This window comes from Apteryx mantelli, chromosome 12 (assembly GCF_036417845.1).
Source record: "Apteryx mantelli isolate bAptMan1 chromosome 12, bAptMan1.hap1, whole genome shotgun sequence".
Classification (NCBI taxonomy): Eukaryota; Metazoa; Chordata; class Aves; order Apterygiformes; family Apterygidae; genus Apteryx; species Apteryx mantelli.
The window spans coordinates 11,942,781-11,958,875 of record NC_089989.1 but is presented as its reverse complement, the minus strand read 5'-3'; the positions used below and the strand labels follow the sequence as shown (position 1 = coordinate 11,958,875).

General features: G+C 52.5%; 1 protein-coding gene across 4 annotated transcripts; it reads right to left on the bottom strand.

Annotated features, from left to right (window-relative positions):
- Positions 1-281: 281 nt before the first annotated feature.
- Positions 282-15,639, bottom strand: GLYCTK (glycerate kinase). 4 transcript variants are annotated; one of them, XM_067303203.1, is made up of 9 exons: positions 15,569-15,639; positions 11,337-11,498; positions 11,089-11,233; positions 8,362-8,486; positions 7,453-7,643; positions 6,054-6,421; positions 5,562-5,713; positions 3,886-4,061; positions 282-2,852 (listed from the first exon to the last, which is right to left on the bottom strand). In XM_067303203.1, exons 6-9 carry the CDS (start codon positions 6,338-6,340, stop codon positions 1,947-1,949), a joined length of 1,521 nt encoding a protein of 506 aa, XP_067159304.1. In that variant the 5' UTR covers positions 6,341-6,421; positions 7,453-7,643; positions 8,362-8,486; positions 11,089-11,233; positions 11,337-11,498; positions 15,569-15,639; the 3' UTR covers positions 282-1,946. The 4 variants fall into 4 exon arrangements, with proteins under 4 accessions (XP_067159304.1, XP_067159305.1, XP_067159306.1 ...); XM_067303204.1 differs by having other exon boundaries at positions 11,452-11,498; XM_067303205.1 differs by lacking the exon at positions 15,569-15,639 and adding an exon at positions 13,956-14,015.
- Between the last annotated feature and the right edge of the window lie 456 nt (positions 15,640-16,095).

Genomic DNA, 16,095 nt, shown 5'->3' with positions numbered 1-16,095 from the left:
CATTTTGGCTGTCTGCCGGATTCCTTCCCATGCGTTAGCGCATGCGTCTGTGCCCCCGCAGAGCCGGCACGCCGGGCACACGGCAAAAGCCAAACACTCTACAACGTGCTGGCGACCTCCAGAGAAAACGCGTGACACAAAGCGGCTTCTTCTGCGCTGTCATCACCTGCTGCTGCAGTGAGTTTTATAACGCTTGGCAGGTCTCTCCCGGCAGATCTCAATGCAGTTTGCTGGCGTGAGCAAGTTTAGGCACGTTACAGAAGTCGTTCACTCAGAACAAATGACACGCGGGGAGGTTTTTATACCTTTGGGGTTTTTACAGGCCTGGGCTGTGGGCAGAGGCTGCCAGCGGCTCGGGCCGTGCTCCGCTCAGTCCAGCAGCCAGCCTGGTGCCGATGCCCAGAGGAAGGAGCTGGCCCCCGTGGCAGCCCCGCTGCCAGCCCTACTTGTTAGATACTGGCCTAAAAAGCAAAGCGGGAGGTGTTGCATCCTCCTCAAAAACCCACCCTCCAGCCCAGCCTCGAGCCGCACGCAGCACAGCCGCTCAGCGACACCACTACTCGCGGCGTTGGCAGGATGGTGTATTTGTGTCACGAGATTAGATCAGTCACATGGGGGAGTTCTGTCTGTCTGGAAACAGTCTGAGTCAAGCGTGTCCTATTAAATTAGGGCTGGATTTTTCAAAAGAGCTCCATTCCCACTTTAGGCTCTGTAATAACCAGGCTGATTTTCAAAAGGAGTTGAATGTGTTGGGTCACACTGGCTGCTGAGCCTAAATCCTTTGAATATCCAGTCAAAACCGTTGCCATGCGTGTTGCTACAGGCATAGCCCTTCTGAAATGCAGCCCCGCCGTGGGCCGCACGTCCTGGGAAACCTGGCTCATCTTTGCTCTCCCACCTCTTGCACTGCAGTAGGTGACGAAACAGCAATCGCTGCAGTGTCGTGTGCATGGGGGAGCGGCTCCGCAGCAAGGCAAGGCTCCCGCAGCTTTGCCCTTTGATCAGCCCAGCAGCATGGGACAAGGGAGCTGAGCGGGAAGGTTGCCTTGCCTTTACTTCTGCTAATTCTGCAGAACAAATCAGAGTGACAGCGACTTCTGCCTCGGTGCAGAGGAAAGGTCAGTGGCTCAGGCTTGATGCAGGCTTGTCTTCTGCCCAGTTGGAAAACCATACCACAAATGCCCATCGCATACGTGCTGCTGGCACAGAGGCTCTCCCAACAAGGATCAGCTGGGAAAGTGTCCCCACGGAGGCAAGGAGGCTGCAGAGCGGAGGAGAAGTGCTCCTATTCAGACGGCTCCTTGCACCGTTGTGCCTGAATCACCCTCTTCCTCGCGCAAGGCAGGGAGGATGCACTGCCCTCTGGCATTTGCACCGTGCGGCTGAGTTCACACGGTGCTCTCTGCTGAAGTGCTCTGCAGCCGCGCTGCTGGGGCTGTGCCATGCCAGACTCGGGGGTTGTGCATGGCCCGGGACGCTCTGGTGTGGCCACATCTCCAGTAGTCCCAGCCGTGTGGGCCTTGCTGCTGCTTTGATGTCCTCTGGTCACCGTAATGCATCTCTGTGAACCTGCAAAAGCCCCCAGATGAGCTCCTCTTGAGCTGGGGTCGCTGGAGATGCAGCTGCCGCCATGGCCTTGCTTTCCCCACACCTTTTAACCTGAGCTGAAGCTGTTACAGCCATGGTGGCTCTTAGCAGAGAAGTGTTAATGCGGCCTCCATGTCCCTAATGTGGTGCTGTGCTTACCTTTCTTTGATCCCAATTAATTGTTTGGCTGTTTCTGATGCTTTTGCTGTGGACATCATCTCGTGTGTCTAATTAGTGGAGTCCTTCTATCAAAGGTATTAGCGCCCTCAACAGCTAGCCCTAATTTAAGCAGTTCACATTTGTCTCCAGTGTTAATGCCCTCATTTACCCTTGGTCCTGGATATCTGTGGAGGGAGCTCTCATGATCTCTCCTTGGCTCTAATTAAAATAGCCTGGATGTCCATGACGTTGGTTCCCGTTAAGCCCGTCACCAGAAGGTGATGTCCATGCTGGACCTGGCTGAAGAACGTGTAGGAGTCGTTATTGCTGAGGAACGCCTCCACATCGAGACCCTCCCGGCGTGCCTCATCTACCAGCTCCAGGCTGGAGAAGGCCCCTGCCGCTGCTGTTGGCCCATCCTGCCCATCCGTCCCCCCGCTGAGGAAGATGATCTCGCAATTGCCCAGGGGGCTGCCGGCCTCAGCGGCCTGCGCTCTGTGCAGCCCCAGCCCCACTCGCAGAGCCAGCTCCTGGTTCCTCCCTCCCTTCCCGCTTCCTTGAAGCTGGACTGTGGTTTCTCCACCGGCCAGGATGCAGACTGGTCTGTCAGGCCCTAATCCTCGCAGGGCCTGTAGAGTCTCGGCAGGGTTCAAACCCGGGATCTCCAGCTCTGCTGCCAGCTGCAGGAGCTTTGCCCTCACCTCGTCGCCCAGAGGCCCGTCTCTGAGGCCGGCGAAGGCCAGGCAGACCAGCTGGATCAGCTGGCAGTAGAGTGCAGACACGCGGCTGACTTCCCCGCAGATTGCCGCGCTCAGGACCAGAGTCGCGTAGCCCAGGTCCTCTGCCTGGCGTTTGGCCTCATCTAAAGCCAGAGTGTTTGACCCGATGATAACGTTGAAGACGTGGGAGTAGTCTTCCAGAGAGGTAGGGCTTGCAGGAGAGCTGGACAGTACTGTTTCCACCGACTTGGGCAGGCTGGTCAGCAGCTTGTATTTGTCCAGTATCTGAAGGCAGTCTTGGACGCTGTGGGAGCTGGCTGCAGTGGGCCCGCTTGCTATAACGTCCAGGGGGTCACCAATCACATCGGAAAGGATGAGACTCACGACCTACCAAGAGAAATGGCTGTGGATTAATGTGGGAGGCAGCGGCAGGCGCCCATGCAAGAGCATGGGCGTAAGAGCTGCTCGGAGTTACACCTGCAAAGCAGGTGTCAACAAGGGCAGAATTTGGCCCACTTCTGTTTTAAGGTCCTGCACTTCTCGGACCTGCAGAATTACAATGTCATTCGATGCTGGACCATCAAACTGGAAAATGTAGCCAGTGCCACAGCACTTGCCATACTGCTAACCTAGTGTGGGTTCAACCTGCACGCCAGTGATGGCATATGCTGCAGATGCCCCCCAGGTGAGACAAGGGGTTGGACGCGGCCATGCAAGCACTGCGGGAGTCAGCGCAGCAACGCACCAGCTGCTCCTGGGTCAGGGCTGGGGTTTGCTGATGCTCACCACATCTGAATTCCCTCTCCTCCACCTCTTTCCCCCTGCGATTTTGAGTCTTCTAGCCAGTGCTGCAAGAGTGTAGGTGTCTGTTCATTTTGGACAGCAGCTCCAGTAGTTAGCACTGACTGTTCTGGCACTTATGCTTTTTTATATATTCATTAGGCATCTGGAGAGGTTACATCTGGCTCAAATTCTGTAAACCTCAGTGAAATCTCAGTTACTTCTACAAAATGACAAGAGAATGACGAGAAACCCAAATCCCTCTCTCCCCAAAAGAGCCCCCGTGGACACTGCTAACCATGCTCCACCCCAAACGCCCAGCATGGCATGGCACTTGTGAGCCTGGCCAGTTTTCTCTTCTTGGGTCAGCCTTGCTGGAACTTTTTGCAAGTGCAGGTGAACCCTCTTTTTCCCTTTTGTGCAACTTCCCTGGCTTTGAACAAGATGCTCCAAGCCTTTGCAGTCCCCTCTGGGGAGGCCTTGACCCATCGTTTGAGAAACAGATTCCCAAAACTAAATGCAAAGATTATTCACCCAATGATGAAAAAACCCTGCGAGCACAGCTGGATCAGCCAATGAAACCGCTATTTGGACAGCAGCTTGCTGAGCTCTGGGCGAGCGCAGGTTTCTCCCTGATTACCTGTGCGGGATACGCAAGCCGGGCCAGCCCTCCACCCTTCAGCAAGGACAGGGCCTTGCGGACCGTGTTCAGCTCCTGTATGGCAGCTCCTCTGGAAGCCAGCATCTTTGTGAGCTTCTCCTTCTCCTCGAGGAGGACCGGAGGGGTAGGAGCAGGCAGCAGGGCTGAGCCACCCCCTAAGAGGCAGAAGAGAAAGCAGGGCTTGAGCGCACTGTGCAGCAGGGCAGGAGGAAAGATGGGCTCTCCGGGGCTGGCTGACCCCTAAGCAGGGGCACCCGTTCCTCTTTGCTCAGCCGCCTGCGGAGGAAACGCAGAGGTGTCAGGGAACTGCCTTAACATCTCTGCAAAATGACTTCTCCACCAACAGGCCTGACTCGCCGCTGCCTCACGCTGTCTGCAGGAGGTTAAAACCTCACTGGTCCTGCACGCCCGCGATGTCGGCAGTCGTGGGGACCGCCAAGAGCGAGGCAGGAGGTCCAGCAGTTACTGTGGCCACCACATCAGGCTGCTGCCGTGCTGCCAGGCTGCCTTTCAAGGGCTGCTGGGCTGGCGGAGCAGGGACCACAGGCTCCGTGACTCACGCAGCAGTCAGCTCGAGCAGATGGTGACGCTGCCTGCTTTGCTGGCTCCGTTTGGTCAGGGCAGCGTAGAAAAACACCAGCTACATCTGCGGCAAGACAGGGACCTGCCAAGCTGCACTGATCAAGGCCTGGGAGAAAAGAAAGGGGGAGAGAGGAGCACAACGGGCAAAGCGCCCCCAGATGCCGGGGTGATGGCCTCATCCCAGGGAATCCTGTCTGGGGAACTGATACAATCGGGCATCAGAAAGCAGAAAAGGAGGTGAGAAAAAGGTTAGAACAGAAAAGTAAAATGGATGGAAAATACAGATTAGGAGTGAGATCTGAGCAGAGGGCGAAGGCGTACAAAAGTACAGCTGAAACCTACCATAAAAGGGCAAAGGCTGCTCAGAGGTTTGAGGCAAATCAGCATCAATAAAACATGATGAGCAAGAAAAAAAAAAAGCAAAGGCCCCCGTTTCAATCACTAGCCAGGAATGCAGCTGAGAGGGGGAGCAGTTGGGGCCTGGATGCCACGTGCGCAGGGAGCCGCAGCCAAAGGGTGATTGGGCCGCAGCTGCGAGCCCGCAGGCTCCCAGAAAGGCCTGGGAGCCGAAGGACGGGGGAAACCCCAGGGAATCTCACCACGCACAGCTAGGTGCCAGCTGTCCCAGTGTGTGCGTAACTGCACTGCTCCCTCTGGCTCAGGTGAGGCTCCAGCATCTGCGGAGGAGCCAGCAGGAGCCTCACGGAGCAGAGACCAAGGCGCTCCTGCAGAGCCGCTCCGAGTCCCTGCTTGTTTTTGCCCAGGGGCACGAGGCCGGAGCTGCTGCTCACCCAGCGTGTGCAGCTTGGCCTCTCCCCAGTGCCAGGAGGCCACATGGCTGCTGCAGTGGCTCGTGGTGGCCCAGTGCCACCCAGGGATGGCTCTGCCCCGTTTGCACCACTCCTCAGCCCACTGGCCTGACCTGCTTTGCCTGTGCTGATTTCAGCTCTCTCCTGCACACGGGAGGAAAAGGGAAAGTCCGAAGGGACGGAGAGACGGCTGGAGGGGGACGAGGGGCTGCACCAGCAGCAGGGTCCCTCAGCCAGAGCCCGCTGCCGGGATGCCCACGCTACCTGAGATGAGCACGAGGAGCAGGTCGTCGGCAGTCAGGCCCTCGGCCAGGTCCCGGATGGCGCCGGCTCCCCGTAGGGCCTCCTGGTCAGGCAGGTTGTTCCTCGCACCTTCAATGACCTCGATCCTGCTGTGCGGCCTCAGCAGCATGTCCCTGCCGGGTGCAGAGAGGCTGTCACGCCCCGACACCTGCACCCACCCAGGTGGCCCCACACTCACCTGCCCAGGAAACGGGGCTGGAGGAGCACAGCGCATGGCCGAGGGCAGGGAGGGGGCCTTTGCAGAGGGTCTTCCCCTGGGCTGGGGGGACAGTGCACCCAGCCCCAGAGGTGGGCTGCAGCACTGGTGCCACTGGGACATGCTGGAGAGCCACGGCCAGGGCGGTGTGGTGGACACGATGGGCTGGAGGGGACCGAGAGGGTTCACAGCAATGCCCTGCAGAGGACAAATCTGGCAGCCTCCCCCTCCAAACTCTCCAGGCACAGGCTCCTTACTGCATTCCCGCTCGCTGCAGACTCTCCTGGATGCCCAGCGGCACATTGATGATCCCCCGCATGAGGTGCTCGCCCAGGATCTCCTCCGCTGCCGCAGCCATCCCCAGCACAGCTTTGCCGAAGCCCACGAGGTACAGGTTCCCCTTCACCGGGAAGGCCCGGCCCTTCACCAGCAGCTGAGGGCACCCATCTGCCCGGAGCGTCACAGCCCTCTTCAGCATCGGGGCCGGCCGGACCGTGCCCACCGCGCTGCGGAAGAGGGCCAGCGCGTGCTCGCGGAGGGACATGCTGCCGCGGGCTGGCGCTGGGCTCGGTGGTGGGCTCTGCACGCCTGGCCTCCCTGCGTCGGGCAGATGGCGCGCTCCAACCTGCAAGAAAGCGAGCGTTGTCACTAGCCTGAGAGACGGGCTGTCACCGGGAGAGCAGAGAGGGGGACAGACACGAACCATGGTGCTCTGGTTCCCTTTTCCGCTAGAGTAAGGTCCATCTCAGCTGCGTTTCCAAGCCTCCCCCCCCCCCCCCCGGTGGGAGGGAGGGAAGGACGGGGCCACGTTCAAACTACCTGGCAGCGTGTGGTCGCCCTGCCGTCCCAGCGCCTCCCCGGGGAAGGGGAGCCCTGCCAGCCAGCCCCCCAGCACTCTGGCAACCCAGCGGTTCAATTTGCTCAACATCTGACGCCTTTCCAAACCGTGGGAGCTGCTCTCCGGCCTGGAGAGAGCAGGGCACCGGGGTGGAACAGCTTTTCACTGCATTAACTCCCTTCCTGGTGCTCTCCAAACGCTGACCTCATCCCCTGGCCGCGCAGCACTCCCCGTTCCTTCGCATGATCAGACACAGGCTTTGGAGAAACCACGGGCTTTCTGGCTGCCTCATCCCTTACTGGGGGGGACCACAGAAGAGGCCCATAACGAGGTTTCCACACCAAACAGCATATCAACACAAGGCTCCATTCCCCCCTTTTTTTTTATTCCTCTCATTATCCATTAAAATCACATTTTGAGCCCAAATAGGGCTTCAGAGCCAGGCAAAGTTTCCAGCTGCGCCTGTGAAAGCCCATTTGAGCTGGTCCTCGGTAAGTATTAGTGTTATATGCAATAGCTATGAGTGCAGACGGAAGAATCGCAAGTGCTCAAGGTCAGGCGCTTGTCCCGACAGAGGAAGGCAGCCCCCACCAGGGCTCAGGTGTCTCTATTCCTTCCCCCACTGCCACGTGCAGCATTTCTCCTTCCTTCCACTAACTGGCAGCGAGTTCACTGCTGGTTTCACGGTGCCAAAGATCCTTGTGATCTGCATCATCTCTCCAGCTCTTGGCAATTACTGTGCACCCAGTTAAGGCAGGGTGCCAGGGGGCTGAGGCAGCCCCCCGCAGCACACTCAATCACAGAACTGTTCAAATTACCTGCCAGCTAATCCTCTCTCCTGTAAAGGGATGGGTTTCGGTGCAAGGCCAGCGGCTGGCTCCTCTTCGGGGAGAGCTTGCAAGTCCAGAGGTCTCGCTGCCCTAACACTCCCGCAGCATCGTGAGGTGTTAATCATTAAGCCAGAGAAATTTTGCAACAGCTCCTCTGGGTCTGGATCTGCCTTATTTTGCTGCAATGACAGGGGACAGAGCCAAAGGCTCAGTAAAAGCCTCCATAGATGCACCTCCTCAGGCAAGGAAAGCTTGGGTGTGCTATGAGATCTATTGAGAAAGGGACTTTCAGATAAAGCCCTATGGTGGGTCATAGGTTTGCGAGAGAAAATAATGACTTAATGCTTAGGAGAAACACATCTTAACGGCAAAACCCGGGGTAGATAAACCACCTATCTAAACTCCCTTTAGACAGTGCTCAGAAGGACTGACTTGTTCAATCACAAGGAGAGATGGGAATAAAAGAGAGGGTGTCCTTCCCAGTTTGTTACTGGACTCCTAAACCTCGTGGCGGCCGGTGCTCCAAGCAGTTTGAAACTCTGAGGCTGAGCCCTGTTACAGTGAGGGCCAGAGGAGCCTGTGCTGATGCCCATGTCACTGGATACCCCTGGGGAACTGAGACAGGCCTCTCCTCCCTGCCAGGTCGCTGATCCACCCGGCAGCCCAGGGCAATGGGAGGGAAGCATCACAAACCGGAGGTGCGTCGTGCCCTGGGTCACCGGGTCTAACTCAGTCGTGATACAGGGTTTGCCCAAGTGGCTGGAGAAAAAGGCCAAAATGGAGCTGGGGAAGCTTAAGAAGATAAAGCCCCAAAGCTTTTAACAGCCTCGCTCTCCGCCAGGGTGAGAGGGTTTCCTGGCTGACCCCGAAGGCGAGGGGAAGCGGGCACAACCCGACCTGCGACGGCGGCTCCGGTCCCATGTGCCCTCCTGGCGGCTCCGCTCGGCTCTGCGCAGAGTCTCTACCTCCAGGTGCGACGCAGCAGGCGCGAGTCGTTCAGAAGCAACCCTCTCCTCCTGGAGCTGAAAAAATAAATGCCGGCTTACTTCATCCAGCACTTGTGTACATGCTGCTAATGCTTGCTCTGGAAAGCAGTTCAGTGCAATAGCAGGCACGTAATCGGTTTCCTGCCCTCCAAACTCAGATTATATTTGAACCGTCAAGGCCTGATCCAGAGCGTGCCATTGTGTCTTTCCATTGCTTCTGATGATTTTAGGGAGCACAGTGTGTTCAGCAGCCCTGATACCGATCTTGGTTTCCCAGGTGTAAACCCAGACTAATCCCCCCCCCCCGCAGTGGGTGGCTATTCCAGCTTTGCACCGACGCCGTGGCGAGCTGAATTTGGCACATACCCATTAGCTTCGGAGCGCTCAGCGTGCGGCTCCGCTCGCTGTCAGCTCTGATTAGGCACAGCAGGCGCAGCAGAGGCTCCCCTTGGAATGGGGTGCTGCTAATGATGTCACAAATCCACTTTTATGTAATTTATTTATACAATCGCAGGCACCGGGTACTAAATGTCATTAGGGAGCAGCCATAAATCAGGGCTATGAAATCCACTGCGGATATTAAAAAAAATAAAATTCTTACTCATTTCACTAAGGCTTTAAAAACAAGATCAAGGGAACTGAACATCACTCCACACCCATGCACAGGCAGGCTTGGAAAGAAAAATAATCCAAATGGCAGCTCTCAGACTACTGCCAGGGATGGTGGGTCTAAAAGTAACGTAATTGCCAGAGTTAGCTGCTCTGTCTAGCACATGGGGAAATTACATCCTCACCTCCCTGCCTTCTCCTCTCCCCACGGCTGGCTGGGAGAAATCTGGGCTAGGAGAAGGGGCTGGTGATGTGACTCACATTGCTTCGCGCACCAGCTAATCTTAGTTTCCCAGGTTCCCGGGGAACTCACAGAGAGATGAGCAAACCCTCCTCCATATGGACATGAGGCCGCATGCTATAGGTACTAGCGGGGCTCAGATTTTACACCATCCTTTTGCCCCTGCTCAGGACAATTTGGGGTTGGTGTATATCCTTTTGGAAAGTTTTCCAGAAGTTCGCATTAACCTTAGGAGGAAAATGATGCTGAGAATTGCCTGTTCCAAAAAGACAGGAGAACTGCAAGGGTTTAGATTAATCCCTTGTAAATGAAAACTCTCTCAGCTTTTGTTAATGAATAATGTTTTCCATCTACATACTCGTTTGCATGCATTACCATTATAAGCGCTAGTGCCCTTTCTTCATAGGGCTCCTCCTAAGTCTGCAGTAACTTCCACTGTTAACTCTCACAGCAAAAGGCAGCAAAAACCTAGCTCCTAATTTTCACCTTCCCTGGGAGAGAGGGAGGGAGAGGAGCTGGACTGTGATAAAATACAGGCAAAATACTTGTTTGCATTATCTTTCATTAACTTTTTAATTAAAGCAATTCTGCAGGCAAGGAGCCAAAGTCAGAGGAAGACAGAAACAATCCAGCACCAGGGGCAGAAACATGGTAAGCTGCCAGGTAAATTGGATGGTGGCATGAGACCAAAGGCATGGACGTAGGGAGGCATAGTCTGAGCTGTAAACTTGGACTCACACTGTGGAGGAAGACAGCGCACAAATGAGCTGGCTGTGCCTATGCAATGAGAAAAATGAGCCAGCCCTTCACTCCACAGCAGGTATCTGAAAGGCAGAAAAATACTCCCTTCCAGGGGCCAGTCTGCCATTGCTGGGCAGAGCTGAGTTATTCCCAGTGCTGTGTTTGGAGGTTTTTCTCAAGAGTTTGTATCACGGGCTTGTAGGTTTTTTAAAGTCACAGCAATTGGGCTTGCTGCAGGCTGATCCAATCACATATCCCCATAGGAAAACATGCTGCAAGGTCCGAGGACGTTGAATATTAATGTGCCAGGAAGTCTAATTTAGCTGATATCTTCATGGATCTAAGTTAGTTTCTTCTTAACATCACTGGGATTTCTCTGGATTTCCCCCCCTGTGGCAATGATCGGTGGCTGGCCCACCATGTACAGAGCCCAAAATCCCTGATGGGACCAGAAAAAAATGGAGATGGCATTGGATCAAACCCCAATTGTTCAAGCATAATTTGAGCTCATGTGTGGAAGACAGATTACATCCCTGTTACAGAAGTCAAACAGCAGTTATAGCAAGTTTTAGCAGAGTCTCCTGCTACTCATTTTTCTTGCTACATGACTTTCTTCTGGCCTTTTGGTACCTAAATTACCATTAGACTCACCAAGGCTTAACTCTTCCATTTTTCATGCATTATCATGGGAGTTTACCTATGAAGTACAACAGAGTCCAGATTTTACTGCATTTAACTCCCATGTTCCCACTTACTGACACATCTTTTCTATCACACGATATATCATATTTAATTTGCCTGGTAAGCCTTGCTCAGACTCAAACTTGCTGCCCCAGATGGTCCCCAAAGCATTATGAGAAAGTTTGCCAGGAGATGCACAGGACCCAGGAGGAAAACAAGGAGATGCAGGTTTGTTCCAAGTGACTATTCCAGGAGGATTAGATGGGGGATTTTTCAAGACTAATCTCTTTAAATGAAAATTTTAGAATTTGATTATTTTTTTAATCCGCACATGGATTTGCATAAAATTACCACAGTCTCACTCACACTTCGTAAAAGATAAAATATCTGCAGGTGGGATGGACCAACCGATCACTGCTCTGATATGACGAGTCCCATGCACAAGTGGGTGTGCAGGGATGGGGGACAAGTCCTTTCCCCTCTGTTCGCGGTGGCATTCCTGCAGCAGTCACTGGAAAAGAGAATGATGGCAGACAAAAGTGGTACAATTAGACCAGAGAGCTCCATAGCGGGTTTGCTAGGCAGGCAAGGGAGAAAGGACGGAGTTTGAGTACCTTTGTTCAAGAATATACTGAGCTCTGGAAACCCAGGGGTCCTAATTTCCAGTACACTGTTTTCTGTATGTTTCTTGGAAAAGAAATATGTTGCTCTCATGACTGATTTACTCACCAGGAAAGTGTCAACAGGGTCTCTTTGCCTTTGATGGGGAATGTAGCCTAAAGCCAAACATAGGGAAGATAAGTGTTCTGGTCAGCATTTTTATATATATATATAGATCAGCATCATTAGTAAAAAAATTAACTGTATTTGACATATGTATCTTACTAGTTTTTCTAGGTCACACTCCCTTCGCTCCCTATATACCTTTTGGAATTGATTTTTCCATGTGCTGGGGATTGTAGGGAAGAAAAATTTTTGACTAGAAGAATCCTTCTGTAGTTCAGTGCAGAACAGTATTACCCTGAAGCCAAGTCCATGCCAAGTCTACTTCCTTTCATGCTGCAATTTCTCAAGCTCCCTATTCCGAGTCAAATTGCAATCAAAGTTGACAGTCATTTAAAATACAGAGAAGGATCATAGTATTCTAGAGAAGATGAAAAGTTGCCAGCCTTGAGGACTGGAATAATAGAAAGGGGGTGAAATTCAGTACTGCAAAATACAAGGTCATGCTCTTTGGGATTAATAGCAAAAATTTATGAGCTCTTCAGCTGGAAATGACATAAGAGGAGAAAGAGCCAGGAATATTAATCAGTCACAGGATTACAATTACGGCTGCCTTCTAGGCTGAGATGACTGGCTATGGGAGCAAGGGGAGAGTGGCAGATGTAATCTACCTTGACTTCAGTGAGGTTTGTGACACTATTCTCATTAGCAAGCTGAAGAAGTGCGGGTTGGGCAAACACACTGTTAGACTGGCTAAAAACCAGCTCAGTCACTGGCCTCAGAGGGTAGAAATCAGTGGCTCAGTGTCCAGCTGACAGCTGGTAATGAACAGGGAGGCCCTGAGTCGATACTGGGGATCTGTATCTCCCCACAGCTTCTTTAGTGACCTGGAGAGTAGCACAGAGTGCATCCTCAACAGTTTCGTGGATGACAGTAATTTGCAGGGAGTGCTGACACACTGAATGGTGGAACAACCTTCCAGAAGAACTATGATAAACTTGAGCACAGGGCCAACAGAAACCTCGTGATGTGCAGCAAGGAGAAGTGAGAAGTTTTGCAGCTGGGACAGGATCCCGTGCATTAGAGCAGGCTGGGAACTGACTGGCTGAGTAGCAGCCCTGCTGAGAAGGGGGGGGGGGTCAGGGCGAACGTCAAGGGAATATGAGCAACCAGTGTGCTCTCCTTGCAAGCAAGTCATGCTGTGGACTTGGCTACATTAGGAGAAGTGCAGCCAGCAGATCAAAGGGAGTTATTATTCCTCTCTACTCAGTGCTGGCGAGGCCGTACCTGCAATACTGTGGCCAGTTCAAGAGGGGTATTGAGTAACCACAGAGAGTCCAGTGGAAGGCTGTATCAGGATGATTATGGGACTGGGGCACATGATCCATAGAGAGGTAGGCTTTTTTAATGCGACAAAGAGAAGGCTAATGAACAACCTAATAGCAACTACTTGAAGAGGTAGTTACAAAGACAGTGGAGGGGAACTGTTTTTGACAGTGGTAGATGATCTAGAAAAGGGCAATAGCTACATTTTGCAACTCAAAACTTTCAGTTTGGACATTAGCAAAAAGTTCTTTACTGAGAGGGTGGCAGAACATTGGAACAGGCCACCCAGAGGGGTTGTGGTGTCCATCCTTGGAGGTTTTGAGGACTTGGCTAGACAAAGCCATGGCCAACCTGACCTTGTGTTGGTGATAGTCCTGCCCTGAACAGGAGTGGACTAGGAACCTCCGGAAGTCCCTTCTACCAATACTTCTGTGATTCCGTGTTGTAACAGCAAGGGCAGGATTCAATGATCCAAAGCATCATGCTTAGTTTCCAGAGCCCATTAAGAGGTGCCAGGTTGTGTGATTCAAGTCTTCCACACAAGCCTTCAAACCTGGTCACCCACAGAGAATTGCCACTCACAGCAGAGTCCAACAAAAAAACATTCATCTGAGGAGTGTTCTTCCAGCAGCATCTCACTGAAATTCATGTCCATTCATCTGAGCAAATGCAAGCACAGGACTGTTTGTATTGCACAGGTTAGGTTACAGTGGTAGGTAATATATAAATGCATGGGTAGAATCGCTACATTTGATCAATATTGCTCAAGCAGCAATTAAACTTCTTTTCTATTAACTAGTTTTGCAGGGGCATTATCCATAATTCCTACATAATGTGACACTTTGCTAGAAGATCCAATTATCCTGCCAGATAAATTCCAGCTTGGTATAAACTGACAAACTAAGTTCCAATGATTAGGAAGAAAGGCAGAAGAAATAATAAAAAGGGAGTGACAAAATATCAGATCAACAACCCACAGTGTTATACAACTCTAAAACTTGGCTAAGTATTGTAGGTGTTTTGAAGTAAATTGTCTTATGATGGTATTGATGAGTCATCTTTTGGGCCCACATGAGATAATCCAGGCTTTGATCTTGCAATTTACAGTGTGCAGGAGGAATGCTGTTCTGCACTTTTCTAACATCTTTCATTACCTGAAAATATATTTTAGGGTTTGAGCTGACCTGTAATGGGGTAGCTGACCCTGAGACCCTCAGAAGTAATGAAGGTGTCTTTTGTTGAGTCTTCCTAGACTCCAGAGTTAAAATCTTCTATTCATTTCAGAATAAAGCTTGTCGAATCATTCTGGCTGACCAGTCTGATCAGAATATGAAAGGGTGAATTAGACTAGAAGTGATCTAAATCTGTAATGGTGAGCTATAGTAAACAAATTGTAAGAGCAAGTAAGTACAGAAAAGACTTCTGCTTTACTAAATGAGATATATGCACATGCAATAATTAACCATATTTGAATGACATGTAAACAGACCTTTGACAACACTTCCCAGATCTACTGTTGTTTGACCACAGGAGGGCAATATTATTCTAAAAGCAAAACCAAACTCTGTTCTGGAGACTATGAAAGGAAAATGCAGTTAACATGTATGAAGACATCCAGGGTTTACATTTCTTTCTTTTGGTTCCAAGCTTCTTGGGGACCGAAATAATGAAAGGGTGGGTGTTCTCCTAAAATTAAAATATCAGGTTGCTGGAAATTTTAATGGGGAAATTTTAAAGATTCTCACAGCTATTGCTATACTCCAAGAATAATTATTTAAGATAGGAGAAGTATAAAAGCTTGAACCTGACATCAAGATTCATGAAAGCAAGAAAGCAATTTCAATGCATTTTTATAGGAGCACATGCCTCAAAACCCAAGACAGCTTGAAAATTCCTTAAGAGTGTGCCACTCATCTCCATCTGAAGTCCTATGCCTTCAATTGATATAGCACTAGCATTTCTCTAATACTGCTGGAAGGCCAGTTCTTAGAAGAAGAAAAAATTGTGGGATATAAAACAATGTATAACACTTTAACTGGAAAAAGAACAAAAGAATGAGAAAAATATCATCACTGTGTATTTTAAAGGAAAGGGGATTCTGGTCTCACAGTGGGTGTAGATAAATGTGGGAACTAACTCTTAAAGTTAAAGAACTGTACTCCTGGTTAGATCTGAGACCTACTGACTTGAGACCAGGATCCCTGAGGAGAAGCACTTCTGTATTGTCCCTGCAGGTAAATAACAGGAATTGCTGCGGCGGTGGTATAGGCTCTGCGGCTGCATCCCACCCTGAACACCTGAAATCCTATTTCCTCACTAATAGCAGGCAGAACAAAAACAATAGGGAAAAAAATATGTAAAATACCAAATCTGGCATATTATTTGTAGATTAAAACTTCTTCACGGTTTTCTGGACAATGTCAAGCAGTGCTCAGTCTGCTGAAGTTGCCACGCTAGCAATCATTCATTTTGCACCTGTTTTACCCTCAAAACCCACACTGTGACCGCAGCTTCATTTTATGTTTTCAAGACATTATCAGGCCAGAAACTTGCCATCACGTCCGGAGCGTGATGGGAGCTGCTCCCCGCAGGACGAGGGGACGCACAAGCAGATCGCGGCAGCAAAGGTCGGGGCTGCTGTCTCAGGGGGCCGGGGGTTAGCCGAAGCTCACGGCGGGCTCCGATTTCGCCCGCGGCGCAGTGGTTCTCCCCTGCAGCAGAGCAGCTGCATGAGGCAGAGAGGCGAGACGGAGCACAGCAGCGTGTTAGTCTGCAAATAACAGAGCGAGATACGCACCCGCGGGCCTTCCCCAGCGTGGCCGCCAGCGTCCCACCTCCGGCAAGGTGCCGGCCCACCGAGCCCGCCGGGCCAGCGGGAAGTGACGTCCGTGGCGGCGCGGACCCCGCGGCCTGCTCGGCGGCCCGACGTCACGCCGCCGGTCGCCACCGGGCCTGGCCCGCCGGGCAGGCCCAGGCGGGGCGCGACGCCGGCCCCGGCCCCACGCGCTGCCCCCGCCTCGGGGTCTGTCACAGCCTGGTCCCCCCGCGCGCTGCGGGGGCACGTCCAGGCATTAGCGCCTTTACGGAGAAGCCGGGGCCTGGGTGAGGGCCCCTGTGGGCACCCGGACCCGCACCCCGGCTGTGCAGCCCGTGCCCGCGGCCTGCGGCCAACCGCCCCCCGTGGGTGTCCCCGTCCCCCCGTGTGCGCTCTGGCCGTGCGGCTTGGGCAGCGTGGGGGACACTGGCGCTGAAGGGAAGGCTCAGCGTGTGGACCCTGTGTGCTTGGGACTACACCGGCCTGCCCCGTCCCAGCCCGGGCCCTGC